This window comes from Sander vitreus, chromosome 17, assembly GCF_031162955.1.
Source record: "Sander vitreus isolate 19-12246 chromosome 17, sanVit1, whole genome shotgun sequence".
Classification (NCBI taxonomy): Eukaryota; Metazoa; Chordata; class Actinopteri; order Perciformes; family Percidae; genus Sander; species Sander vitreus.
In genome coordinates, this window is record NC_135871.1 from 9,994,951 (window position 1) to 10,018,713 (window position 23,763).

At 40.4% G+C, this 23,763-nt stretch overlaps 4 protein-coding genes across 5 annotated transcripts; 1 reads left to right on the forward strand and 3 right to left on the reverse strand.

The window, feature by feature from the left end:
- Positions 1 to 235: 235 nt before the first annotated feature.
- Positions 236 to 9,004, reverse strand: LOC144532731 (delta-1-pyrroline-5-carboxylate synthase-like). 2 transcript variants are annotated; one of them, XM_078273659.1, is made up of 17 exons: positions 8,868 to 9,004; positions 8,202 to 8,316; positions 7,951 to 8,093; positions 6,599 to 6,748; positions 6,387 to 6,491; positions 6,147 to 6,299; positions 5,602 to 5,692; positions 4,364 to 4,488; positions 4,135 to 4,279; positions 3,969 to 4,042; positions 3,507 to 3,606; positions 2,885 to 3,105; positions 2,155 to 2,292; positions 1,854 to 2,049; positions 1,504 to 1,625; positions 1,094 to 1,376; positions 236 to 951 (listed from the first exon to the last, which is right to left on the reverse strand). In XM_078273659.1, exons 2-17 carry the CDS (start codon positions 8,296 to 8,298, stop codon positions 770 to 772), a joined length of 2,325 nt encoding a protein of 774 aa, XP_078129785.1. In that variant the 5' UTR covers positions 8,299 to 8,316; positions 8,868 to 9,004; the 3' UTR covers positions 236 to 769. The 2 variants fall into 2 exon arrangements, with proteins under 2 accessions (XP_078129785.1, XP_078129784.1); XM_078273658.1 differs by having other exon boundaries at positions 6,141 to 6,299.
- A 645-nt stretch (positions 9,005 to 9,649) lies between these two features.
- LOC144532732 (tripartite motif-containing protein 14) lies at positions 9,650 to 13,301 on the forward strand. Its single transcript, XM_078273660.1, has 6 exons — positions 9,650 to 10,449; positions 10,557 to 10,652; positions 10,745 to 10,978; positions 11,113 to 11,135; positions 11,228 to 11,361; positions 11,443 to 13,301. The coding sequence occupies exons 1-6, from the start codon at positions 9,853 to 9,855 to the stop codon at positions 12,039 to 12,041; spliced, it is 1,683 nt and encodes a 560-aa protein (XP_078129786.1). The 5' UTR covers positions 9,650 to 9,852; the 3' UTR covers positions 12,042 to 13,301.
- A 1,139-nt stretch (positions 13,302 to 14,440) lies between these two features.
- On the reverse strand, positions 14,441 to 18,184 carry LOC144532734 (factor VII-activating protease). The gene is made up of 14 exons (XM_078273665.1): positions 18,125 to 18,184; positions 17,799 to 17,865; positions 17,706 to 17,741; positions 17,487 to 17,576; positions 17,256 to 17,366; positions 17,045 to 17,161; positions 16,830 to 16,940; positions 16,562 to 16,733; positions 16,385 to 16,482; positions 15,916 to 16,297; positions 15,684 to 15,826; positions 15,122 to 15,256; positions 14,790 to 14,935; positions 14,441 to 14,608 (listed from the first exon to the last, which is right to left on the reverse strand). Exons 1-14 carry the CDS (start codon positions 18,182 to 18,184, stop codon positions 14,441 to 14,443), a joined length of 1,836 nt encoding a protein of 611 aa, XP_078129791.1.
- Positions 18,185 to 22,081: 3,897 nt separating this feature from the next.
- LOC144532795 (putative E3 ubiquitin-protein ligase TRIML1) lies at positions 22,082 to 23,763 on the reverse strand. The gene is made up of 5 exons (XM_078273730.1): positions 23,752 to 23,763; positions 23,506 to 23,601; positions 23,099 to 23,352; positions 22,740 to 22,882; positions 22,082 to 22,644 (listed from the first exon to the last, which is right to left on the reverse strand). The coding sequence occupies exons 1-5, from the start codon at positions 23,761 to 23,763 to the stop codon at positions 22,082 to 22,084; spliced, it is 1,068 nt and encodes a 355-aa protein (XP_078129856.1).

Sequence of the window (23,763 nt, forward strand, 5' to 3'; positions counted from 1 at the left end):
TGGTTTAATTAGAATTTCTGTATCTCCAAGAACAAATTGAAACAGTATTGTTCACATAGGTCTTCAATTATTGTGGAGAACTGAAATGAGAAATGGTATGGTCTGACAAGAGTAATCTGTACTAGATATTCAAAAACTCAATTACCTTGGTGACATTGTGTAACTAAATGTTGTAAACCAGTGACATTATGATGCAGATTTTGTTTGTGACAGATAACACAAGTCATCAGTAAAGAACTGTACAGCATATTTATTAAATCATCTGTGCAAAGAGGAAGGACAGCAAAATACCTAAACCACAATCCTGCAAAAACACTTAAAGTACATTACAAAAAAGGCCAAGGGATAGTTTGCATGTAGAAAAATAAGTTATAAAACCACAGCTAGGCCAATGATTATTATTTTTTAAACAGAGGAAAGAGCTTTGTCCGTGTATACTTTGTCACGCTGTCGCATATAAATAACAGAATTTAGTTTTTTTTCCTTTTACCAGAAACATTTCCCTCTCACCAGTCATGTAACAACCAATAAGTCTCAGGAGATTGTTATTCATCTAAAAAAAGTGGATCACAGGTTTATGGCAGGTTCACAAAAGCAGGAGCGTGGTTGTCCAGTATAAGTTGCCTCTGTTCTGCATGCAAGTTTCCTGCACCAACATAGTGGTTGTATACAGGTGACGAAGCAGCTACTGGCAGACACAACCCTTTAAATGAACTCTGGGTAGACATCAGTTATCTTGATTCCTGTTGATGCCTCTTTGGTTGGGCACTTAACTAAAGCTCCCCTGGGGTACAGGGATGTTTTCATGAAGGTATTTCATACTGCCTTGCTCAGAGAAGTCAGCCGCAGTGTGCCCTTCTCCTCGAAGGACCCATTTGGTGGTCAGAAGCCCCTCCAAACCCACTGGACCTCTGGCGTGTATCCGTGCCGTACTGATACCAACCTCCGCTCCTGCAAAATAAGTACCGTCAAATTAACTCCTCTGCCCCATTTTCAAGACTGGTAGGTTAGATCCATTTACAAAAGGATGTATATTCTCATATTTTTCTCAGATGGCAGTAAGAAGTAAAACCATGCTTGATACTGTACATACCTAGGCCAAAGCGGTAGCCATCGGCAAAGCGAGAGCTGGCGTTCCAGAAAACACAGGCGCTGTCCACCTGCTGCAGAAACTGTTCCGCTGTCTCTTCATTTTCTGTAATAATGACATCAGTGTGGGAGCTGCCATATTTGTGGATGTGGTCCACAGCATCCTGCATGCTGTCTACCACCTCAATGCAGCACTCCAGATCCCCATACTCTGTCCTCAGAGACTTCACCTCAGATGGGCTGAAAGTTAAATAGGATGCAAACCGGGGGCCTGCATGGATCTTTACCTGAGAGAAAGCAATTGCACAATGATTTAACATAAATAATCAGTAAAACATAAATAGAAGCTGTACTTAGTTGGCCTGAATTAAGTGCCAAACTCTCTCTCTAGAAGGTTTGTTGCACGTTTCTTACATTTTCTGTTCTCAGCATATCAATGATCTGGTCAAATATAGGAGTTCGCAGCAGATCCCTGTGAATAAGAAGGGTCTCCATGGCATTGCAGGCTGCAGGGTAGTCACATTTGGAGTCTCTGACTGGAATGAATCATAAGTTAGTACACATTAATTCAGCAGTTCTGCGTTACCCCAACAAGTCAATTACTCTTGGGCAACAAGGTAAATAATATCAATTACAACTGCTAGGTGTTCGAAAAGAAAATGACAAGATTTATTTTCCAGTTCTACAACTTTCAAAAACACTGACCAAACCATAGCAGATATGGAAACATCATCAAACGACAGCCACACACGGGAACCACATACCAACATCAATAGCTTTGTCTATGCTGGCGTCGTTGTCAATGTAGACGTGACAAATGCCCTCGCTGTGGCCCAGCACAGGAATACCCTTAGCCGCCCTTTGGATGGTCCGGACCAGCTGGGACGAGCCCCTTGGAATGATCAGGTCGATCAACTTGTCGAGCCTGCACAGATCTTCGACTTCTTCACGTGTGCTCACCTACACGCCAAGGTACATTTTATAATGTCACAGAATATCGGCGTTAATATTGTAATAGTGGAAAGATTCACACTGGTTCAATAATGCATTGCTTTTCAGTTTTACCAGTTGAATGGCATCCGCCACTCCATGAATGGAAAGTGCTTCCTGAGTGAGTTGATGTAGAATTTTATTGGTGTTGGAAGCTTCTTTACCCCCCTTCAGTAGCAAAGCATTTCCACTGGCAATAGCCAGAGCTGCCACCTGGAACACATGAAAAATACATGAAAATAGGGCTGGGCGATATGATGAAAATCAAACATGGCGAAATATTTTTTTTTTTAATCAAATACCTCGATAATGATATTGTGACACTATTGTAGGGTTAAATATTGGTGCTTTCACAAAATATTTACACTGACATTTTTGATAAATAATCATCAGTAATCTGTATATAATGACTAAGTGGTTAAAGGCAAACAAATGACAGCTAACACACTGGTAAGTTCAGAAAATTACATCACTTTACTGTTATGCAGCCTTTAAAACCGGGGTGGGACACTTAAGCCATATTACGATATTCAAAATCTAAGACGATTCTAGTCTTATATATATCCATATATATATATATATATATATATATATATATATATATATATATATATATATATATATATATATATATATATATATATATATATATATATATATATATATATATATATATATATATATCCATATATTGCCCAGCCTTACATGAAAATGTTATTAACTTTAAATGACACAGATGTCAAGTCTCCCTAACCAGCAGCTACTGGTGAGTACGTCTGAAGGCAGAGTGTTTGGGTTGACTGACCTGAGGGAGACAATCAGGACGGGACTCAAAGATGACCAGCAGCACACCGATGGGGACTGTGATCTGTTCCAGCTCTAGGTTATTGGCCACCCTGGTCCTCCTCAGCACCCGACCCACGCTATCCCTGGAGGACACGGCAAGCTGACGGAGGCCAATGGCAAGGCTGTTCAGCTTAGCAGTGGACAGACTCAGGCGGTCGATCAGAGGCTGGGAGAGACGACCTACGAGGAAATCGAATCAACGAATAAAGACACCGACATGTCGAGAGAATTTGCAGAAAATGGCGCGGTGAAGCAGGAGTGACAACTTCGATCATCCAGTTAAATAGCAATCTTCCTACTCAATCTGCTGCGCTACAACACTGGGAACGCAATGACTCCAGCCAAACTCATAAACTTACTAGTACAACACATTCAAAAGCCTCTTACTGACAAGATGGCTGATGCACACCAGAGCTAAGATAAATGACAACCAATGCTGACAACCAGATGATCTAAGCCTCCTTTATATGCCAGTTTCCCTAAGTAGAAGTGCTACAGAGGAGTGATCCAGTGCATTTGAGTCAGACGATTGCATGGAGCTGTGGATTAATGTGATCAGTGTGTCTTCTGTGCTTCGGTACCTGACGAATTTGCTAACTCCATGTCTCTCCTGTTGGCACTGAGAATCTCATCTTTCTTCTCTGTAAGTAGCTCAGCAAGACAGCAGATGATCTCCCCTCTCTGGAACACACACACATCAAATTAGTAATTAAGCTACTACCAGTACAATGTAAAAAGTAATGACTTTGGCCAGCCCCACATATCCTGTTGTGAAAATGATTCTTTAGTGTTGATATGTTTTTAATGGATTAGGTTTGCTGAGTGCTAACCAAGAGATGCACTCTATTGTAATCTTGTCATTTCATTTAGGAATGATATAATGGAGGTCAATATACTGTATTTAGGGGACTTAACCATGACTTTTTGTATTAACTCTTAATATATCAGCACACAGTATATCTACTGCAATCAAGCCTAAAACCAATTTGGACCCCATGAGAAAATTGGCTTCATATACAAAAGCATTTTAAAATCAAACTCACCTGTTCAGGGTCCAGGGAGGCCAGAGTCCTGCCTGCATGCCGGGCCATCTCGGTCTGCTGCTCCACAGTTGGACCTGGTGGTGTCAATAATACACGCATCAAATATAAAAACACATGGCAACAAGTAGGTCAAATATTCTTTGGTCATTATGGTTTCACCCAGTACCTGCAGGTTTCACCTCAGAGAAGAAGGTGCCAACTTTCTTCCCTTCCACAATGTCTGTGATGACGTGGCCTGTGACTTTAGGATGTGTGCCGTTGGCAATGACAACGGACGTCCCACCCTGTAGTGCCCAAAGGGCGGCTTTCACCTGATTAAGAAGACATGATTGAGTATAATGCAACGTTTTCATCATTCAACCAACTCAGTCCAAAATATAAAATGTGATGCTGACCTTGGCTTCCATGCCACCGCTGCCGACTCTGGACTTCGTGCCAAACGTGATTGACTGCTGGTCTCCAGGGTAGAATATATCAATAAGCTTGGCATCATCTGTTCCTGGGGGACTGTCGTATAAGCCTGTGGAAGAAAAACATGTTTGTATCCTTTACAGAACCAAAAGCAGTCACATCTTTCTATCAGACCAAAACACCTACACAGTATACATGTTCATGACTAAAAGGCACCGACACACCAACCCGATTATCGGCCGTTGGACAGTCTGGTGAGGTCAGTGACTCGAGTCTGTTCGGTGTGTTCCGTGCCGTCGTCAGAGTAGCAGTCGGCCTTCACTTTGGCCGAGTTGACTTGTTGAATCGGCCAGTGGGCAGTCGGACTCAATGGCCAATCTGATTGGTGGAGCGCTAGCCCTTGACTAGCAAATCAGTGCACGAGCTGACAACGCCAGTATCTTCTTATTACTACCGGTAGCCATCGTATTTTCTTCCGTTCAGCGAGTAATGACAACAACAATCTTTCTTGACTACCATCAACACTCTGATGAAAACAATGACGGACGACAGCGTGCTCTGTGTTTACTAGGTCTAGAGAGAGGTTTGTCATTTCCGGTTTTCATTTTTTAGATGACAATACAGATTAGCGCCGCCTGCTGTTATGAAGACATATTACGTCTCGTGCAGAACGTACGCGCAAGCCGGCGTCGCTTCGGTGTGTTCCAAGGTACTTTTGACCAACTCGGAGAGCCTGATCAGTCCGACTGCCTTTTCTGCCGACGGTCGGCCGTCGGGTTGGTGTGTCAGAGCCTTAAAAGCAAAACAGGGACAGCCGATTATTGCAGCTTGATAGTTTCATTAACGATCATTATGAATCCTGATTAACATTAAGTGCTCTTGCGATTAAGCATTCCTCTTCCATAAAGTTGGGCGACTGACAAGAGACAAAAATCAGTCTGGCTGATGCTTAGATATCCTGATTTTTAATCTCTGCTACTGGAGAAAGAAGGGAAAAAAAAACCTGAATGCTGCATTCCCTATAACGTACAGTAACCACTCTTGTGGTTGATAAGACAAAATGAACTATTTGCAGAGATCCGGATGGATATTTGTGATACATTTTCACATGTAAATTAAACAATTTTGCAAACCTTTGGAAACATTTAATTTATAAAAGAGACCTAATCTTACACACATGCAAAGTAAATCATAATCATTAAATTAGTGGCGATTTCTGTACCTTCAACATCAGATAGGGCAATAAGGAGGTCTGCTTTCATTTCAACAGCCAGCCGTGCAGCCAAGCTGTCATTATCTTTGATGCTTATTACCTGAAATACAAACAGAAATGTCATTAAGCCAAAAGGAAAATCACTGTATCTCACCATTGTAAGCTGCTATACTACAGTATAATTACTGTAGTATAGCAGCTTACAATATCAGTTGCTACCATACAACAAAAGCCTCCTAGTCCCATGTAGTTGCAAAACAACACACACGATAAAACCAGCACGTCTATATGCACAATAAAATGGCAAAAAATTAAATAAGACACCCACATTCTACAACCACACTTTAAATTAGCAGAGAACATTTAAAGCAGCCTTTAAATGTTAAAAATCATGCGTCCAAGAAGTTACAGGTTACGGGGGGGGGGGGGAGAGAATATGTTTGTGAAAAGAAACACACTTCTTCCATTTATGCATGATTTAAGCAATCCACCATCACAAATCTGGACCACATTCAGCATTCCCAGCATGCCCTTCACACAGTACCCACATTTACCCCCTGCAGGTCACTGTTGGGAACAGGGGGCGGAACAACAGCATCATTGGTATTGATGATCGGAACTATGTTCATCCGCAGCAGTTCATGGAGCGTGCTGTTCAGGTTGCGACGCTTCTGCTCATCATGGAAATCCAGGTTGGTGACCAGAATCTACAGAAGTAGACAGAAATGTAGAGAATTAAGTGACATTTAAAACTCTTGTCAGCGTTTTTACTGTGAGGACAGTCAAGTACATACTTGTGCAGTGCAGGTGCTGTACTGGGTAAACATAGCTTCATACAATGCCATCAGACCGCTCTGTCCAGCAGCTGCACACGCCCTCGCCTCCAAAACTGGAACTGACTTAAAGATTTCACTAAAGTTAAAGACCATGAACAAAAGTCATATTTATATTTAAACATTTTTCAAAGAGTGGACTAAAATCCCCAGTGTTAAAGATAATTACTCACCATTTCTTTGAGTTGGTTCTGTCCAGAATGCAAGGCTTGTCTGACGCTTTGAGACAGCAGGATCTCATGTCTTAGTCTCTGCTTCCCAAATGCCACAGCACCACTGGTTACAATCATCATCTCCCTGCCTTGGTTCTGCAGCATGGCCACCTGACAGGAGACATAAAGGCTATAACAATCAAGCCATTTTTTTCACAGCCAAGATTACTCCTCCAGTTTGTTTTTAAGTCTTCCTTGAGCCCACATAATATTACAGGTGCTGGTTATATAATTAGAATATCATGAAAAAGTTGATTTATTTCAGTAATTCCATTCAAAAAGTGAAACTTGTATACATTCATTCCACACAGACCGATATATTTCAAGTGTTTTTTAATTTTGATGATTAGAACTGACAACTAATGAAAACCCCAAATTCAGTATCTCAGAAAATTAGATTACTACTTGACTATGACCAATACAAAAAAAGGATTTTTAGAAATGTTGGCCAACTGAAAAGTATGAGCATGTACAGCACTCAATACTTAGTTGGGGCTCCTTTTGCCTGAATTACTGCAGCAATGCGGCGTGGCATGGAGTCGATCAGTCTGTGGCACTGCTCAGGTGTTATGAGATAGTGGCCTTCAGCTCTTCTGCATTGTTGGGTCTGGCGCGTCGCATCATCCTCTTCACCATACCCCATAGATTTTCTATAGGGTTAAGGTCAGGCGAGTTTGCTGGCCAATTAAGAACAGGGATACCATGGTCCTTAAACCAGGTACTGGTAGCTTTGGCACTTTGTGCAGGTGCAAAGTCCTGTCAGAAAATGAAATCTATTGCTTGTACACTTTTTTCTACCACATCTTTTCCTTCCCTTCGACTCTATTAATGTGCTTGGACACAGAGCTCTGTGAACAGCCAGCCTCTTTAGCAATGACCTTTTGTGTCTTGCCCTCCTTGTGCAAGGTGTCAATGGTCGTCTTTTGGACAGCTGTCAAGTCAGCAGTCTTCCCCATGATTGTATAGCCTACAGAACTAGACTGAGAGACCATTTAAAGGCCTTTGCAGGTGTTTTGAGTTAATTAGCTGATTATATTGAACCTTTTCACAATATTCTAATTTTCTGAGATACTGAATTTGGGGTTTTCATTAGTTGTCAGTTCTAATCATCAAAAGTAAAAGAAATAAACACTTGAATTATATCAGTCTGTGTGGAATGAATGTATACATTATACAAGTTTCACTTTTTAAATGGAATTACTGAAATAAAGCAACTTTTTCCATGATATTCTAATTATATGACCAGCACCTGTATATTCCCAGAGCCATCGTCGCAGAGTTCCTCTCGATCAACAATATTAGTGTGGCGTTACCTGCTCTACTATCGAGGCCAGTCGTCCCAGTGCCAGACCGCACTCGTCGCGTGTCACCACAGCACTTCCCAGCTTCACTACAATACGCTTGGCCTGCTTTAACTCACTGCGGTGGACAAAAGACTTTCCATGGGGACGTGGGACTGCAGAGACACATCAGCATGCACCAAAGAGTATTATAGCATATATATCAGAGATGGTGAGAATAGTGTCCAGGTCAGGTATGACAAAGAAGCTGGCTGGTTACTTACATTTAACCTGGGAATGTGATCTGATGGACACTGGACAGACTTTTGACTGCCTGATTCTGGATGGCAGGCGAGTGCACAAGGCCAGTCTGGCAAACATGGCACTGACACTTGACAGCTGTGATGAACACACAACCTAGGTTACTTAAGTGCAATAACCGCATCTGAGATAAGCAGATTTGGATACAGTATGATAGACAGGCTATATGGTTAGCTATCTACACCATACTTAAAATGTAAATAAGATACAATAACAAAATTAATTAACATTATTTATTTGAACATTAGTTTTCTCTGCATCATCTGCCATGAGGTATCAGCATTGTGGTACTTGACACACTGACCCAGTGAAGATGATATTGTTTGGATTGGTTTACGTTAGCTTAGACATATTAGCTACCAAATTCAAGGGCTAACGTTAGGTGCTGTTCATACATATTAAATTAAACTCTATATGTGAAGCCCCTGCAGTTTGCAATTTAACGTTAGTTATTAAGACTGAACATATTGTAGCAAAGTGTCTAACGTTATTGTTTCTGCTGTCGAAACGTACCTAGGGCTAGCTGACGTTAGCTATCATTAGCTGTTATGAACTACCTCACTGCATTGCTTAGCTGCTATGTTACGACTAAATTAACTGAAAGCAGGCTGTACAAGATTACTCCTTACCTTACAATGTGAAAATCTAGAAAACCAAGCACAACTACACTTGTGAGTGCACTGCAGGAGACACGTTGTCAGCTAGACCGGTGCTTTGCTGCCACATCCACAGCCCACGACGTTGGTGTTGATTGGGAAGTGCCGTATTTGAGCTATGCACGAATGACGTGTACGTAAAATATACGTTCAGGGAGTAAGCGCTATATTACATCAATGAGTAGCTAATCTACGAGAAAGATGAGTAAAAGTCCTGACTGCACGTACGCAGATACTCATAATAATCATAATACAAATCATTTTAGATAGCGTATCGTAAAAGTAGTGTTTTACATGAGATAGGTTTTATAAAAAAATATTGATTCAGTTATACCTTAAACGCAACTGCGCTAAAAGAAATAGTATACCTCTAAAATGATTTCCTTCATTAAATGAAATACAATGTCACATATTTATTTATAAAGTGGGAACATCATTGTAAGCGTAACATATTTGAGCACTGATCTGTATAACGATAACTGTTTTAATTAACTATCACTGACTATACTGAAGGCACATTTTGTACAGAATAATCTCAACTCAAGATTCACTTATAACTTGTCATGCCATGACATGCAAAATCCGTTTGCTGATGAAGAAATTAAGATGTGGTGATGAGTTCAGATTATTTTGTTACTGAACCCAAAGTCAAGAATTGATTTTCAGACTGAAATGAATTAGCTTTTTTATCACATGTAAATTGTACTTCATTTAGAACACATGTTTGGTAATCTAATTCATTTAATCAAGTTTGTTGGAAATGTGCCATTCAATTGTGTGTGGTCTAGAGTCAATGGCTTGAATCAGCTAGTGGAAGATATTATCTCATCTTTAGTAATCTGACACTGAGGCACATGAGTGGCATGTGCATGCCAAGAGAGGCCTGTGAAACATTCATGAGCAGAAAGGCCTGGAGCACAGTGCACACTGAGCTGCCATAACAGGTGCACACAGAGCTATGGGGACTGTTGAGGAAACCTTCAAGTGTCCCGTCTGCCAGGATTTCTTCACAGATCCTGTGACACTGCCATGCGGACATGACTTCTGTCTCACCTGTATCCAGGCTGTGTGGGAAACAGAGGGATCTGATGAGGGTCCTTTCTTCTGTCCAGAATGTCAGATATTCCTCCCCTCTGGCCTCACACTGGAGGTAAACACCAGCCTTCAGAATAAAGTAAAGGACTTCACCACTAACAGCCCGTCAACAGCAGAGCTACGGACAACACCACCAAGCAGGGCAACCGTATCATCATCAACTATCCACTGTGACCACTGCATAGAGACACCATCGGTAGCCATAAGGACCTGTCTGACCTGTGATGCCTCACTGTGCCAGGCTCACGCCCTGCTGCACCAGCAGAGGTCTGCTCTGAGGGAGCACACAGTTGTGGAGGTGACGGGGGATCCTCTGTCTCTGAAGTGCAGGGAGCACCGTGAGGAGCTCAAGCTCTTCTGTATGGAGGAGAGGGTCCCTGTGTGCTGTCTGTGTGTCCTGGTCGGCATGCACAAAAACCACAAAGCGTTTCAACTCCATGAAGCCTGCACAGACTTCAAGGTGAATATATTTTGGCTGTTTTATTTCCCTGAAAATATCATGAATATGTTTTGATTTCTCTGTCAGGGTGTTTATGTACTATAGGCCTGTTGTATTTCTGTCTTTAGAGCATGTTAGAGACCACCATGAACAAACTGCTGAAGAGGAGAAGTGAAGCAGAACATGCCATCAGGGACTTGGAGTCATTGTATACACAAACAGTGGTACAGTCAATGTGAAATAGCCATCTATTGTTTTATTTGAAGAATCCCCTCTTGTATGTATTTAAATAATGTATCTTTTTCTTCTTCTTTAGAGGTCTGCTGCAGATTTCAGAGAGAGAATCTCAGACAAGTACAGCAGGATCCGTGTTGTGCTGGATGGTGATGAGCGTCTGATGATGCAGATTATAGACGCAGAGGAGACATACATGACAGAGTGGCTGGAGGCCCACAGGGGCATCATGGAGGCTCAGATCAAAGAGATAGACAGCCTCAGAGCCTCTAGCAAATCACTCCTCCGAGAAACAAATGAGCTGCGATTCCTACAGGTAGGTTACCTAATATTATCACAGTGTGTTGTTGTGATCATGTGAAAGTACAAATGCAGGTAAAATGTTTTCTGTGATTGTAAACGTACAGTACAGTGCAGCACAGTAGTACATGGCCTGTTTATTTTCAACAGCAAATCACAGCACAGAATCTTTGGTGAGTATATCGTCACTCTAATTTTTTTCTATCCTAACTGCCTTCTTTTGGTATGATTTTTGCCTTCTAATGGTTTTCAGTTGTTATTGTAGCGACCCTTTGGATTTAGCACCAATCCAGGAAGTAGACAAAGATCTGTGTGACCCTGAGAAGCTGAGAACAGTAGAGAGGCTGGTGGATGACCTCTCAGTGGCTCTGTCTCAACACTTTCCACGAATGTGGTCATGTTAGTAAAGAATCCAATATTTTGCCATCTAAAATCAACCCCCGCTATCTCTATGTACTCAATGTAGATTTGTATTTGCAGATCTAAGTTCACCTGCTCTGGACTCCAAGTCAGCCCATCCCAAACTGGAAATATCCCAGGACAGGAAACAAGTGTACTGGAGAAGGCAGTCTGTCAGTGAAGCTCTGAGCCCTGAGCCTTATGACTCCCAGTACAGTGTCCTGGCTCAGGAGAGTTTTACTACTGGCCAGCATTATTGGGAGGTCATCGTCCAGGAGAAACCTTACTGGCTAATGGGTGTGACCACTGGGTCAGTCAATAAAAAAGGTGCTCCAAGTCAGAGTTTCTCCAGCCTGGGTGTGAACAACACATCCTGGTGCATCTACCATGGAGACGGACAGTACCTGGCATGCCATGATACCCAGGAGAAGCAGCTGTCGGTGGGAAAGAGAGTCAGAAAGCTGGGCATACTGGCAAATCTCCAGAAGGGGGAGCTGTCGTTTTATGATGCTGATGCTATGACCCTGCTTCACACTTTCTGTGTGCAGTGCACAGAGCCTCTCTACCCCATGTTAAACCCATGCATTGATGTAAATGGACTGAACATGCAGCCGCTTACCATGTTTTGGATTAAGGACCCCTGGGATTGGCACGGAAACACAAATGGGAGCAAAGAGTGAACTTAGAGGACAACCTTAAGTGACTGTGTTGTGAATCAAGATTCACTGATTGAACTCTTATTTTTTTCCTCACTAACATTTTTACACAGTGGAAATGTCAAACATGCTTTAAAAGATGCTGTAAAAGACCTACCTCTGTATTTAAGAGAAGTTATTTCCAGAACTGATATAGAAAAAACTGTATTATGTTGTGATATTATATTATTGTGATCCTATAATTCTGATATTTTTATAGAAAGCTGTTAAGTAAGAAATATAGTCAAGAAGGGATATTCTAATTGTATTTCTTTCTATAGTCGTTGATAGTATCTATATAAACTTGTCAGTGTCACATACAGTAAATATTGTATCAAGGGGTATCAGGTGTAGCCTCAAACAGCACTTTTGTTCTGTTGTAAAGCCTATAGATTCAGGAAGCAGCTTAGCAGCTCTCATGTTTGACTTGATGTAGTTCAGGAAGTAAATGATCCGTGCATAAACTACTGGCTCGTTCTTTGTATAACTGTCCCTTCAGTTCACCGGACCATGGATGACATGCATGCCTTCATTCTCGTATATCAGTGGCCCTGCAGCAAATAAAATACCCAGCGAGGCCAATCATCTGTCACCCAAGACTTTATCATAGACTTTAAAGCTGGAGCATTTTTGTGGCTCATCAACAGAACCTTGCTAAACATAATCAGCTTTTAAAAAGTGGTGAGAAAATGAGAAAATGTAACCCTGTTTGATTTGAGCAATCATTTTGTGCACCTGTGTATTATAAGGCATATTCATGTAAACCCAGATGACAGGCAGCTAACATTTGTAAAATCTACATTTTACACACATTCCAGCACCAACATTGAAGTAAACAGTAAGATGAAGCATTTATTAGCATGGTGTTAACATTAATATACTGTCAATACCTTTACTGTTCATGCTGTGCCATCATTTGACTGCATTTCTCCAAAGAATGATGATATATCTGCTTATTGTTAGAAGACATTTAAAATATTTATTTACTGTCCCACTACAATTCCTTTTTTTTTTTTTTTCAGATGGCATCTTACTGTTTACTTTTCCCATGTATTAGTGCCAGCTGCCATATCAACATCTCTTCAGCATGTTGTTATGGATGTGACACAAAAAGGGTGTACATAATTTAAACCACAACCTAAACAAGAAAATCCTGATTCTACAATTAGAAACTGTTTATTTATTTATTTTTTATTGAAGGAATTGCACAATACAGGTTACATCAAACAGTACATTATCCTCCAGTTTTTTCTTTTTTGTAAACGGGAACAAGATTACCCTCCCCCACCCTCCCCATACACCTCTTGCCAGCTAGTATGTTCAACAAAAAAAAAAAAAAAATCTCAATTGATGCATTCTCACAGCTATGCATCAAAATTCTTTCAAAGCATATTAAGTAATAATCAAATTAAGTAATTATTTACAATGTGTCAACCATTCCATGAGGCGATCAAATACCAACAGAAAACAAAGAGAGATGAATAAATAGGCAATGAATAGAAAGAAGAATGGTTTATAAAAAAATAGAAATTAAAATAAAAAACAGTGGAAAGGATGGGGGGGGGGGGGGGGGGGGGTGTCTCAGTTAAAATTAGGGACACTCACCCAGTGGGCAACTCTTTCAGACTTTCAAAGTACAACAAAAACGGTCCCCACTTGAAATAGAACCTTTCCACAGACCCTCTCAATGTAAATGTTATCTTCTCTAGCTTTAGAAAAAACATTCCATCCAGCCAAGCAGAAGCTGATGGGGAAATAGAAGATTTCCAAACTAACAAAATTCTCCTACGGGCCAAAAATGATGTGAATGCAATGATGTCCGACTGGTTTGCATTTAAACTCAGAATTTCATCTGCTACACTAAATATTGCTATAAGTGGACAGGTTTCCAGCGTCACTCCAAGAACCTCTGAAGTGTTTTAAAAACTATTGTCCAGTAGCCTGAAAGTTGGTGGCAGGACCAGAAAGAATGCATCCCACTACAATTCTAACGTAATTCCTGTTGAGAGACCACTGAGAAAGACTGTCCTTGATTAATAAAAAAAAATGACACATTTTCAGGGTAGTCACATTTAACATTTATTGTATCTTTTCCTTTTCCACGCATGCATCCTTTTTAATATAATGTTTGGATTGCCTTGGGCTATATGTAACAGGTAAAACACATGAACCTGAAATAACAATGCACATTTACTCCACAACAAAACAATTTGATAAAATGGTTTTGATTTTTTTGGAGGGGTGTAGAGTAGCATTGAAATATAAAATTGCTCTAGTCTTAAAACGCAAAATACCAGGTACAACCGCACAAAACCCCAAAGCTAAATCATGACCATAACCAAGTTCTTGGCTACACTGGCATGTTGCTGAGTAATAGAGGTTGCCTATGGAGCAGCTGCTTGAGTCTTTGTCTTGATCCAGTTCAGGAAGCGAGTGACCCGTGTGTAGACCCCAGGCTTGTTCTTCTGTCCACATTGGTCTCCCCAACTCACCAGGCCATATATAACGTTGGTATTGTTCTCCTGACAAGTCAGTGGTCCTCCAGAGTCACCCTGAAACAAGAGCACACAGCTGACCACATAGCAAATGCACACAATGCTGCATACAGTTAAAGAGCTTAGGTAAGTTAGTCATGCAGATATTCTGAATGATAGCATGCATTTAGTCTTGCATTGCCAGACCTTCCTCCACAGCGCTGAGCATGAATTTAACTGGGAAGTTCCCTCTACCAACCTGGCAAGAATCTGCCCCTCCCTGCAGGTAGCCAGCGCAGAACATAGTATTGTCCAGGACTCTGCCATAAACACGAGGTTCAGAGCACTTTTCCTGGTTGATCAGCAGCACATTGGCATCCAGCAGGTGGTTGGAACCATACTGAGCTGCAGAGAGAAGGTGGAAAAAGGAGATTTTAGCAAATAACAACTAATGCAACAAAGTTGTAACAAAGAAATGTGTGTCTAATTTCAGTAGTTGTATGCTAATAAAGATATACAGGACAACAACAACCCTGAAGTACCAAAAAAATCGAATTGTTTTAGTGGTTGAATATGCAAAAGTGGCCTTACCGTCTTCTGTGACACCCCATCCAGCAATTTTACACTCCATCCCATCAGGCAGTTGGGCATCAGGAAGACAGGCAGTCTTCACGAACTGGGTCTCATTGGCACAAACTCCATCAGTGCCGCTCAGCCTCAACAAAGCTTTGGAAATGCAGATTGGATAAAAAATAAAATTAACTTTTGGAATGTTTACATCACATTATCACTGTTTTTCTTTCATCAATACTGTCATACTGTCATCAATCATAACATTACAAATGGTGCTATTTTTTATTTTTGTTTAAAGATTATTTTTTGGGGCTTTTCCCTTTATTCGATAGTGATAACGGATAGACAGGAAAGGGGGAGAGAGAGGGGATGACACGCAGCAAAGGGCCGCAGGTTGGATTCAAACGCGGGCCGCTGCCAAGGACTCAGTCTACATGGGGCGCACGCTCTTACTGGGTGAGCTAAAGGCCGCCCCACAAATGGTGCTATTTGACTAAAAAAGGCTTTTTAGAATATATTATCATATTGTTAGTAATCTCAGTGTTTTTTTAATATAAGATAAGAGAAAGAGATAGATCACCTATGTCGTTGTAAACAGCTGTTATAGTCTCTCTGTAGTTCTCATGTACAATAGCCTCTGCAACTTTTATGGTTTGTTCTGTGGGTTCCTCTGTATTCAGTGACAGACCTCCCATGACCACCTGCATATCCTTATTTTGTTCTCTATTCAAACACAAACAGCACATGGTTCAATAAATATTAAGTTGCATTTTGTGTTTTTTCAGACTCGCAGTCATTATGATTGCGCTTACATGCAGTGTCCAGCTGTCAGTACCCAGCAGCTCTTGATGAGAACTCCTCCACATATGTGTTTGAATGGCAGGTTGGAGTTCTTTGGTCTCACTTGCAGGGACACCTGCCAAGGTAGAGCCCCGGGAGCGACCTTCAGACCCTGAAAAATTCGTGTAATGGGCCTTTTTGGCAGAGGCTTCCCACAAGTGGCAAACTGTTGCGGGGGAGCAGTGCCGGTGGGGATGAGAGGAACACTGGGTGTAGTAGAAGGTTGTGGAGCCTGGCTGGGCTTCTCAGTCTTTGTAGGTACGGTGGTTGATGCTGTGGGTTTAAGTGTTGGAGGTGGGGCCTTAGAAACAGTGGGACTGGCGTCTGTCGGGACAATTTTAGTTGGCGCCACACCTGAAAACACATGCACAAGAAGTTAACAGAAGATAACTGTTTTTGTTGACTCATAATTAGAAAGTTATCTGAAGCTTTAAAGCCGACCTGTTGGTTCAAGACACTTTGTGACATTACAGTAGTCCCACAACAACCTGCTGCCTTTTCTGTAGAAACACCAGGGCATCTTGTCTTCGTCTGGGTTTCTGTCATAGAAAATATGTGAGTGAGCATCTTCTTGTAGATATCCTCTGCTACTTGAATACCCTCATTTATTTTCCTGACCTGCAGAAGTTGTGAGGGCCAAGTCCATCTGTGTCCTGGAAGGTTTTGAAGGGATTAGCTCCGTTCTCCAGGATGAAGTGAGAGTTCCAGTAGAGGCATTCATAGCCGTCATCTGTCTCGCTCACATTGCCAAGGTATGACTCTCCGTCATCCACATAGCAGTCATTTGGGCCTAGGAATTATACCTCACCCAGTCAGTATATGAGATATGATGATGCATATATTGGAATGGGAAAAGGAAAACAATAATGTAGGGTGTCATATTTACCAACATGGCAGAAACGTCCTCTGAACCCCAGAGGGCATTGGCAGTCAAAGTTATTACCATCCTTGACGCACTGTCCACCATTCTTACATGGATTAGGCTGACACACTGAAACTTTGGAGAAAAACAGTCAACAGTTAAAGCTTGCTTTTCAGGAATTGTACAAACATGTAGAAAATATGTATTCTGTCTTGTTTGGATAAAGAAACACTACTTACAAGTTCTGCAGTCTGGAGGCTGGAAGGGCATCTTACATTTGCACTCATAGAACGGGGCAGTTGGAATCCGAACACATTCCCCACGCCCGCATTGACCTTTTCTACAGTATTTTGGGCCTGAAATGATAACACCATGGTTTTAGTTTTAGTTTGCTCAGGATATAGTGCACATTAGTCTGCAGTCCAACAACAGCATGCTAAATGTTCACACCTTTCTGGCATTTCCTTCCCTTAAAAGGTTTGGGACACCTGCATTTGAATCCCCTCTTGCCTTTTTGCTCACACACTCCATTGTTGAGGCAAGGGTTTGGGATGCATTTGCCTAAAAAGTAGAAGGGGAACGTAAGCTTCCAAGGTGAGGTAGCCTTTTATGGGAAAATGTGACATTACACAAATTGGTATAAATATTTTCAATAAATACTTTGAGTGTCAATTCTCTCACCTTCTAGCTCTTGAAGTTCAAAAACCCAGTCTGAATGACTGTCATCATCGTCTTCATCATCACTCGGAGCTCGGATCTCAAAGAAGTCGTCTAAAACAATAATTTTCCTTTATAAGCTTTAAGCTTTGTTGTCTTCCTTTCGCTCTTATCCTGTAAAACTAAATGTCAAATCTTGTTATATATAATATATTATATAAGGAATTAAAAAGAAGCAGTTACCTGAAATTATGTCCTCAAATCTTCCTTTCTTCCTTTCTTTGTCATGTTTTTGACGCCCATGTCCCTGAAGCTCACGATCATGATGTTCATGACGTTCATGATGTTCATGACGTTCATGATGTTCATGACGTTCATGCTTTTTGGGTTTATCAGGTTTCAGCTGAACAATAATTTGAAAGCACCACATAAGAGTCAATAAATATAATAATATAAATATGATAATGAAAGTGCTTAGTAGAATTTTGTTGATATTTATTACAAAACAATGTAATGAATTAATCTATTTTAACCTGGACAACAAGTTTGAATGCATTTTATTCCCAGCTAAATGCCTTATCAATAACATTGCAACATTGTAAACAAGAGCCATTACATTTGCTTATTGCTACACAATTGCTGTATAATCAGTGAATACATACTTCAGCAGGTATGAGGAGCACCGCACAGAAGAGGCAAAAGAAGAGGAGCTTAAGGTTCATGATGGCAGTGGATCAGAAGACTTCCAAGAGAGTAAAATGAGAGTGCACTGTCTGACAGAACACTCGCACTTGTCTGAACATTTGTGCAAGTACACTAACCTTTGTATGAGCGTGGGGTTGTCTGGCATCTGTCCCTGTTGCTGAGTCACTTTTATTGATTTTTTTTGGTGGCATTTTAGGCCTTTATTTGTGTAGGACAGCTTAGACTTGAAAGGGGAGTGAGAGGGGGAATGACATGCAGGTCGTAGTCGAACCCGCGGCCGCTGCGTCGAGGAGTAAAACTCTATATATGGGCGCCCGCTCTACCAGGTGAGCTAACCAGGCGCGCACTTTCATTTATTTATTTATTTATTTATGTTGAAATTCATTAGAATGAATTTTGTTTGAATAGGATAAGTGTGCACTCAAATGCAACACAAAGGCTCAGAGAGCATATTTGCAAAGCCAATTGTTTGTTTGAATACAGACTTTGGATCCAAATACACTTGGTGCATTTAAGGATAAATTACTAAGTAAAATGTAATACTTCTTATATATTTATGTATCAGTAACTTCTATGACTTCCAAGTAAAAATGAAACTCTTAAACAAGACTTTGTCATACAGAAAGAATATGTACACTCAATGTGGCGTTCCACAGGGGTCAGTTTTAAGCCCAAAACTGTTTATCCTTTATCTAAATGACATTTGCAAAGTATCAAATTTACTGTTTTTGCAGATGACACAAATATTTTTTGTTGTGGGGATAACTTGCAGCAGATGCTGAAAATGGTCACAAATGAAATGAATAAATTAAAACTTTGGTTTGATTCAAATAAGTTATCTTTAAACTTGAACAAAACTAAATTCATGATATTTGGAAATGGTACTATAAATACAGATGTAAAAATAGTAATTGCTAACGAAACAATTGAAAGAGTCTATGAAAGTAAATTTCTGGGTGTTGTACTTGACCACAAACTGTGCTGGAAGCCCCACATTAAATATCTGTGCATGAAGATGGCCAGGAGTATTGGTATATTGAGCAAAACTAGAACCAAAATACATTACATACTCTGTACTGCACACTTATTTTACCATATATGTTATATTGTGTGGAGGTTTGGGGAAATACCTACAAAAGCAACTTACAAAATATTTGCACATTGCAAAAAAGATTAATCAGGATAATAAATCACACATCACGGGTATTATGAGCACACTAATCATCTGTTTTTTAATTCACAATTGCTGAAATGTATGGACATTGTTACATTTAAAACTGCACAATTTATGTTTAAAGTTAAAGAAAATAATTTGCCATGTAACATACGCGCAATGTTTAATGAAAGAGAGGGGGGATATCATCTAAGAGGACATTGTATGTTCAAACAACCTCTTGTGCGAACTGCTGTTAATAGCATGTGTGTTTCAGTTTGTGGGGTGACCTTATGGAATGGACTGAACAATGACATCAAACAGAGCCATAATATCATTCAGTTCAAAAATAGATTAAAGACATCATTACTTGACCAATACAGAAAAGAACAGACCGAAACACAGGAATGGAATTGTAAGTTATTGTAAGACCTGAAAAATTGTATGCTGTATTTGCATATCTATTTGCTTTTTAATAATATGATTTTGTGAAATAGGGGCAGGACCAAATAAGCTATTTGCTTCCACCTGCTCCTTCTCGAACTAATCCATTTTTATTTTTTATTTTTAATTTTTTGTTAAATTCTGATTGTGTTTTATTTTGTGTTTTAATTTTGTGTTTTGTTTTGCAACATTGTTGATTGTTCAAGATAAATAAATAATAAAATAAAAAATAAATAAAAATGTGCATCAAACACTGTTTTCATGGTCCTTTTTTCTCAGTATAATATATATATAATATAACTTAATGAAGAGATGGGCCACACTGCTTCTAATACATTGTACATTCATCTGAAAGTTCAATACAGGCACTGTGAGAAATGTAGTGTTCTCCTTGTAAGGAACTATCTTCCTACTAGAATTTATTATCAGCATAAGCAGGCTACCACGTTTTTAATAAGGCACCCTTTATAAAGTGTTTATTGGTTGTAACTAACAGCTTTATTTATGGTTAATAAAGAATTTAGTGATGCGTTATGGATTATGTTTATGCCCCAACATGACATTTGCTTTGTGTCTTCAGCAAAATCTCTAATTCATGAGGACTGTTGGACCATTTGGCCCAAACTCCATTTATTAACAGTTTATTACCATTTCCAACTTTACACTGGGTAGATTACTGAAAAGAGAGAAACCCATGATTAAATGGATTGCCAACATTTATAACCGCATTATTACCAAATAGAAAGGATAAACACCAGACAGATATTCCACAACTGGCTAAGTCATCAATAAAGCATTAGTACTGTGGATGATTTTCAGCCACAGTACTAATGCTGTACAGCCTGTCCACCACTTTGGTCCACACTGAAATATCTCCAAAAATGACAATTATTGTCACGAGTACTACCATGAATTTGACGTTTTGAGCTTTTAGAGAAACATCTCAAAAACTGAATTGGCTCAGTGGGTAGATGGTTTATGCCTCGACGCAGAGGTCCAGGGTTTGACTCTGACCTGTGACGATTTACAGCGTGTCTTTCGCAACTGTCCTGTCCTTTAAAGGCAGAAAAAGCCCAAAAAATTATCTTTAAAAAAAGAATTGTCATGTGGTACAGATATCCACGGTGTCCAGAGGATGAATTGTACTGTATGTCTTTAGTGATTCCCTGTCTTTTCCTCTATAGCGCCACCAACAGGTCAAAGTTTCCCCTATTATGTGAAATATCTCAACATCTACTGGATGGAATAGACAGACATTCATGGTCCCCAGAGGAAGAATCCCCCATGAGGTAGTGATGTTACGTTTAACGAACGATCTGATGCTCCTTGGTACGAACGAAGGGAATTGAGTCGTACTCGGTGAAAGCTGTTCTTTTTATTGTTGCATGAAGTGTTGCATGATTTGCATTCAAGGCAAGGCTATTTTACTTACATAACACATTTCATTTGAGAGTAAATTCAAAGCAGTAAATTCACTGACATTAGCAGAGGAATGTGGCGTCACCGTGTGTAATGTTTGTAATGAAGATCCTTAATCAGAGGTTGTAATTTAGTGCTGCTGAACCTAGTCCACACATGGGAAATTAAATTGTATTGGTGGGATGTCTAAATTGAAATCTGATCCCAAATCAGAAACAATGAGGTGAGTTGAGTGCTAACAGACAACCCTGCTGCATTTTCTATAATTATACCAGCAATTATAAAAACAAAAATCCATAATATATTATCTTTTTGGCTAAATTAAATACAAATAAAATAGAATGAATACAAAATGATGCACAAGTGTATATATCTATATATCTATATATATCTATATATCTATATATATATATATATGTATATATATATATTATATTATATTATATTTTGGTTCTTGTTGCTTTCACACAGAATTTAACTGCAGAAGTGTGATTATCTTCAATTAAACCACGAATGTATCAGTCACGGCAATCCAAATAGGTTCCACTTCTTATTCTAATAAATTGTTTAGTCCAGCAACCAATTATTACTGTTCATACTGTCAATGTTTCATATTCTCAAAAATCTGGTAGCCTATTATGACACCGAAAGCATCGGTAACAGATTCATTGTTTTATTTAATTAGTGACATATTCTTCATTAAATGTTTAGTCCAAGGACATTTTTATATATATATATATATATATATATATATATATATATATATATATATATATATATATATAAATAAAGCCATTACTTGCCTATAAACCTTTATAATTGGTGCATTATTGAAAAGTGGGGCCTTAGCAACGAATTACTAAAAGCTTTTCTGTGGAGCCTCGAAGCTAATCAGAGATCACTGGGGAGATGGAGCATTACAGATCACAATAGGCTGCGCATTGGTGCCATTGTGGTCATGGCCAGGACACAGAGCCAGGTGGAGGCAGTCTGAGAAGGTTCCTGCACAGAAGGAGAACAACGGCGTCATGTTCTCTGCCTCAAGAAATGTCACCAATCCTGCGGGGAAACTACACAAAACACCAATCCGACAGAAGCGTTTTGTGAAAGGCAGCTGATGGGGCACCCCTCCGTGCCAGGCTGTATACTCCCCATCAAAGAACTCCACACACCAGGACTCGTCCCCCCGGCCCAGCCAGCAGTCCTCAGTGGTGCCCTTGCGGGGAATGTTGGGATAGGTGACGCCCAGCTCCCAGTAAGTCTTCCCAGTCACATCAATCTCCCAGTAATGGTGGCCGAAGCTGAATCCTTGCAAGCTGATGACATTGAGGGTGGTGTCGAAGCGTCCAGGGAGGTCAGGAAGTTGCTGCCAGGTGTCTGTATAGATGGCACTGTCCCCATGGGGGGAGATGATCAGCTTTGGATGGGCCGTCTCCGGGTCCAAACACACCTCGCTGGAATCTGGAGACACATATTTAATGTTTATACAGAAAAATCTACAGGAGGTCAAGTTGTGGTTAGAAACACTACTGTATAGAAATATTGTGTGAACTGACAACTCTTGGTGAAGCTCTTGATTATAGGCGTCTGTGAGCTGATCAGCAGGAGCATGTTGTTGGCGAGGCTGAGGATCTGCTCGGCTTTAGCTTCGTCCAGCCTCACACTGCTCGGGTCTGTGCTGTTTAGCAGATCCATCACTCTGGAGGAGGCAGACCACAGTGAGAAACATCAGCTGCTGCTCCATTTCTTTTATTATTAATTAAAGATGTGATTCCATACCTTTCCACTGTCTTCATGTCTTGCTGCTCAGGGTATGAAAAGAAAGACTGAAGAAAAGGAAATTAAATGCACTTTAAAAGCAAATTTAAACATTTTTTGGTTCTCATACACAAATGAGAAACTGTATTTGGTCCACTGGACTTTAAGTTGAATCACCATTGTATCAGGGTCTGTGTCGGTCTGGTCCATTGCCACAGTGAGTCTGGCCAGGTCCTGCTCTATCTGCTGGATTAGAGAACAGTTCCTTTCTATCAGCCCATCCAGGGCAGAGACTGCAGCCCGCTCCTCCATCTCCAGGTGGGACAGGGTGATCCTCAGGTCCTCGTCCAGGATGGCCCGGATCTCCAGATATTTCAGTATGATGTTCTCTCTTATCACTGTGGACCTTTTCTGAGTCAGGCATAAGCATGTATCAGTTCATTATACCTGCCTGATCACAGGTGTGATTTAACATTCAAAAGTATCAAATATCAAAATACAGACAGAAAAAAAAATTCATGTTGTGGAAAAATTTCGACACTGACTGGTCTGAACACAACTTACTGTGATTTCTGATTGCCGTGCTGCCAGTTTTTTCAGTCTGTATTTCACGGCTTCCCTTTGCCTCTTTAGACACTCCTGTTGCTTTTCTAATGTCTCCTGTAGAAAGAGTTGCAAACATATTCAGCACAGCTCAAATCAACACCAGCCAGACAGATTCTTTGTGAAGTGCAGCTGCAGAAGCAGTTTATTATGCAGCTGGATGTACAAAGCAACAAAACGGAGATTGACTGACAGGAGTGTGTTTACTGTGACAACCAT